This window comes from Triticum aestivum, chromosome 3A (genome assembly GCF_018294505.1).
Source record: "Triticum aestivum cultivar Chinese Spring chromosome 3A, IWGSC CS RefSeq v2.1, whole genome shotgun sequence".
Classification (NCBI taxonomy): domain Eukaryota; kingdom Viridiplantae; phylum Streptophyta; class Magnoliopsida; order Poales; family Poaceae; genus Triticum; species Triticum aestivum.
The window spans coordinates 39,085,752-39,091,191 of record NC_057800.1 but is presented as its reverse complement, the minus strand read 5'-3'; the positions used below and the strand labels follow the sequence as shown (position 1 = coordinate 39,091,191).

The 5,440-nt window shown below is 43.9% G+C and overlaps 1 protein-coding gene across 1 annotated transcript; it reads right to left on the bottom strand.

Moving 5' to 3' along the window:
- Positions 1 to 2,201: 2,201 nt before the first annotated feature.
- Positions 2,202 to 5,117, bottom strand: LOC123060075 (uncharacterized). The gene is made up of 3 exons (XM_044482639.1): positions 4,348 to 5,117; positions 3,732 to 3,825; positions 2,202 to 2,380 (listed from the first exon to the last, which is right to left on the bottom strand). Exons 1-2 carry the CDS (start codon positions 4,961 to 4,963, stop codon positions 3,779 to 3,781), a joined length of 663 nt encoding a protein of 220 aa, XP_044338574.1. The 5' UTR covers positions 4,964 to 5,117; the 3' UTR covers positions 2,202 to 2,380; positions 3,732 to 3,778.
- Between the last annotated feature and the right edge of the window lie 323 nt (positions 5,118 to 5,440).

Below are 5,440 nucleotides of genomic sequence, written 5' to 3'. Positions count from 1 at the left end.
GGACCCCTTCTCAAAGTCTTAGAGAAAATCACTGACAAGGGCCGGCTCTGGGCACGTTAGAGACCTCATCTACTGCTGTAGCTTGGAGCTGAACTAGCTGAGGTCGCTGCCAGTGCCAGGCTAGTGCTTGTCTATCTGATGTGCTGACCCTTCATTCCTATAGTTTCGCTGCTGGTCGATCTGTGGAAATGAATGAATGAATGAATGCACCACAGGTGCCTTAAAGCGTTTCTACTATATCATGGTAAAGCACCGAAATGTGCAGAGCTCCAGATCATGACAGTGTTTTACTCCTTCCGCTCGGAAATACTTATCCTTGTAGAAATGGACAGTCTCTAACATGCTTATCTCCACAAAATTCACCAAAAACTAACACCTACAGTGGCGGCCTCAGCCTTAAGGTCATAAGAGCTTAAGTTGGGCTCATGTCGTTCCCATCACAGGTATTCCAAATTGATTCCAGTCTTGCTCTCTGTACTCTTCGAAATTGCATGGAATTTCAGCAGAGAATACAAGCAAAGTCAAGCAGCAAATAGCATCCAAAGCATTGGACTACCAGCAGCAAAACAAATCTCACTCTCAGGGCATGGAAGTGCTTACCCTGGCTTCCAAGTTTCTGCCCGCGCTAATTGCGTGCCTGCAAATACACATCCACAAAAGAACCAGATAATCATATGCAGCCAAAGTGACCACCTCCTACAAAAGAAACCAGGTTCATGCCTCAGAAAGGACACTAAATTAAGAGAATGCTTGGGAACTGGATACCACGAGTTAATCCAGGAAAGCTTGCTACAGGATATATGTATTTGAATGAGAAAATAAATAAAGAAACATTAGTTTATGTGAAATTACATTTTAAATATTCCTAACAATGATGGTATGTGGGAATATAGGTTTGAAGTTGTTTATAAGGCAGTAAGGCGACCTAAGGCGAGCACCAACCGCTCTGACACCTAAGCGCCTAAAGCTGGCATATTTCTAAGAACCTACTAGGGCGCCCTATTGCCTAAGCGACACCTAAGTGTCTAAAGCAGGACGACTTGAAAACAATGTGAACGACATTTTACTGCCATATAGACTCACTGCACAGAACTAACATGCAAACCAGCAAGTGGCACCACATGAAGCAAAACCATACATTATATATAGTTCTTCAAGATTTGAAAACAAAGTTAAATGAAAACTTTCTGCTGCAAGTTCCAGTTCGCAGCACAATGCATGCACTGACAGACAGGCACAGAAAATCACTGCATTTACACATACAGTTCTAACCATTAAGTATTGCGACTTAAATATGACGATGGAGTGTTTGAAAATTAACAAACGTTTTGCTAACCAAGGTGTATTCAAGTTCGAGCAAGCTTACTACTCCCTCTGTAAACTAATATAAGAGCGTTTAGAACACTACTCTTTAGTTTACAGAGGGAGTAGAAAACACTACATTTACACGAAGTTCTAACCATTTAGTATTGCAAATTAAATACAAAATTATGAAAAAGGTAGAGGTAAATAAGCTGCTAAATGTTAAACAGTAACAAACATGAAACCTGCTTACCCAAGTCTGACATATATACAATACTAGAAAAGGAAGTGGGCGAAGAGGACATTTTGCCAGCAACTAGCGCTCTGTACGGCTGATCAGCAGGGAGGCTAAAACCAAGGTATTTGTTAAGGATAATCATGAGGCTCAATAATTCAATATAGGTCTCTGAATTCCTTTCTTCTATAAATCATTGAAAAGAGAATTGAAATTGTATGTAGCTTAAAATATTTAAGATGGCCTCTACCCAAAGCATTTGAAATCTGAAACCCAACTATATAGATTTGAACATCACCAAACTATTTCTCTAATGTGTTCGCCATAATAATAAGCATCCATGTGTACAAACGAGTTATGCAAGATTCTTTTCCTGGCATATGATACCAAATGCCTTAAAATAGAAGTGGATAAACCTATAGTATTACCTTCATCATGCTTCAGTTCTTTCCTCTGCAGGCTGTTCGTTGGTTTCCCGTTCTCCTAGCTCCTGATGGTCAGCCCAACTGAATAGACATGGCACTGTTTGTTCGAACGGACGTGATAAGTTTATTTTTCAGAAAATAGCACAGAAGACCTGTCAGAGTTTTTTCTCTCCAGAAAATAGCAGAGAAGACTTGCCAAACACAACCATGGGATAAAAGATACGGAGTACAACAGAATCTGTCTTGAACTTCCTTCGAGTAGATATTAAAAAGCATCTTGTTACATTACAAACTTAGTGGAAAAGGCTACGACACAAGCACAGTAAGTTCTTCCACATAACATATATATACACTGCCGACCAGATTGATGCAACACGACAAACTTGTGAAGAACAGCAGCAGCCCTTAATTACTTCACCTGGAGAAAACAAAATTGTTAATCCATTAGTAGATACTAGAAATATAGACAAGACCTAATGGTAGCACCTATGCAGCAGCATACATGGTTAAAAACAGTCAATGAGCAAGTTGTGCGTGCGTCGTAAAATGAAATGGATATCATACTCCTCCAGTCCTATATCTCCTAGGATTACAAATGACAGCGAAGTAAATCAGTGAAGCCCTTTGACATTGTAATTTACTTGGGTGGGATAGTTGAATGCTACTAATGTCTACTCTCAGTTTGCTGGTTCTGAAATAGCTAAACCAAGGGTGAGCTCTAGGCATGACCAAATACCAACCAGGTAATAGGGCTGGGGAGAAAAACCGAGAACGGAAGACCAGAGCCGAAAAAACAGGGACCGAAGCAGAAATAACCGAGGACCAAAACTTCGGTTGTATGTTCGGTTCGCACAAATCTAAAACCGAAATAAGTTCGGTCATTGGATCTGGTTGACCGAATTCCCGAATTGACCGAAATATTATATAAGGCCCATCATAACTAAGCCCAATAGCCCATCAATACGAAGCTTCTAGCCAACAGGAGCAGTCCCACAGGCCGCAACTTATCCATAACGTTCTTGCTTCACGCACGCATATCACGTATCACCACCGCCCCCATTTGTCCACCTCATGCAATCCCAGTGGCGGCTGGCTAGCCATGGCTCCAACTCAGTGGTGGCGGCGGCAGCGCCAATGTTACCGCGCGGCAGGGTCCGGCGACGCACTTGGCTCCCGCGCGGCGGCAGAGGCAGCACCCATGGCTACCACGCAGCGGCGGCCGACAACGTACATGGCCCCCACGCAACAGCGAGCTAGTGACCATCACTCCTTCACAGCCAGCGGCCCGCATGCGAGAATATCCAGCGCCATTTAATTCCTTCATCCTACTAATTTCTCCACTATGTTGGCCTGTTTGTTGTCCCTTTTGACTTTTGACTACGGATTTCTTGCTCCCTAACCTATTCTCAGTTTTCTTCGGTTATTCTGAGGACCGAACCAAACTATCGGTGCACTGAAATATCGCTTATCAATTTTCCATGAGACCAAACAGTTAGTAAATATAGGAAACCAAATATCAAGATAACCGAAGCACCGAACCGATCGGTTCGGTCTAACCAAACACCCAGCCTGACCAGGTAATATCAACAGCAACACAACACCGTGTGAAACATCTGCACGTCATTTATAAGTTACAACCTAAAATTGTTTTAATTGTTGTACCCATCATTAACATCCATGAAACCCTGCAGCCGGATGAGCAATAGTTTCCATAAAAAAACAATCTAGACGACTAGACCTCACAAACTATATCTCGAAGATGTTGTTACCTGTTGAACCATTCCAGCACATTATGACATGCAACCAGACAGTCATCCTACGTATCGTGCAACATTTCAGCTCCATCGCATACACCAGGAATGGCTATGACCAGAAGCATAAGAAGTCAAGCGATTAATAAAAGCCACAAGGAAAAGACATAAGAGGCAACAGTGAGTCAAGTTACATAGATGAACCGACAAAATAACTACTTAGGTTTTTATGAATGTTCTATAACCCACTTTTGATGCTAACAATAGATAAACAAAGCCACATAATTTTTAAATGCAAAGAGCAATCCAGAAACAGTAATATTTAGCTACCTCGTAAAGAAAGTTTTCGCTTGTAAGAAAAAAAAAGAGACTGCCTAGAATTTATCCCACATATCCAGGTGACAAAGATAATAGCACACCCAAACTAACAAATTCTACACTAGCTTGTTAGAGACAAGAAATTCAAAAAAAAAAATTGTCTGTGTAGTAGTACAAGTGTACTCGTCACTTGCAACAGGGATCTTCAACAAGTGACCAAAAAACTGCTATTTCAGAAGTTATTCCATCAACCTTTTTTGTGATATTATTGGATTTGGTTATTACCACAATACACAGACTAAGGATGAGCAATCACCTGGTGCATAGAAACTTGTGAAAGGGTGACATCTATTATTGGGACAATAGCTTCGATAAAGTTTCTTGGATTGCATCGACATCAGTTGAACCATGTAGACACTGGCGTCCACATGTAAAAATATTACACCATTATCCTCATCATACCCCAGTACATCTATCCATCTCGGCGATATCACAAGGTGATGAGAGAGCCCAAGAATAGGATGCATTTGAATGCTCTTGTGCTTTAACCATGTGGCAACACCATGACAATCAATCTTCCTCCGCCACATTGTGAATCTACCATAAAACAACATGGTGAGACCAACAGAACCATCCTCTGCCTTGAAGATCTGATGTCTGAGTGAGTTACTAAGACAATGAGGCCCCTTGATCACAGCTAGGCTATGTGTATCCAAATCAAACTCAATTATGTCGTTTGTGCGCCTATCCAAATCCCGCAAACGTTGGCCGGCATCAATAGACTTAGACGACCAGTAAAGGACATTACCAACAAGAACTCCGGGATTAGCATCAGCAAGCTCACATCGAGCATATGTGAAGATGATATTGCCCCATACACCAGCCTCCGAGGAGTAAACACAAGCGACCGGACGATTATCCTTTCTGTACATGGACACCAAGACCACCTTGAATGGGCTCAAATGGCAGCTGCCGTGCACATGGCCAAGCTCGTCGGCAGCACAGAGCACCGCCGCATGGAGAAAGTCCCTCTTGAACTCCGTGGGAACGGCCAAACGGCGCTGCTCGCCCGTGATGGGGGCGAAGACAACTCACTCCATGGGCACATGGTCCATGATGAGAAGGCGGCCGTGGCGGCAGCCGAGCAGTTGGGCCCTGGAGCGGATGCCGGTTTCGACGCCGTGATGTCGCAGATCGAAGCGCTGAGGAGGGATCCGGTCGGGAGGGTCGAGGATGGGCGTGAACGCGATCCACTTGTCACGGCGCTTCAAGGAGCGACGATTAAGGAGGCCGCGCGAGTCGACCTCCCAGTCGAGGGGCTCGAAGACGCCGAGGAGGGGCGGCTTGCGGTGGCGGACAGAGAAGCCGCGGAGGAACCGGGGTCGGCGGCGACGCGCAGCCAGCGCTTG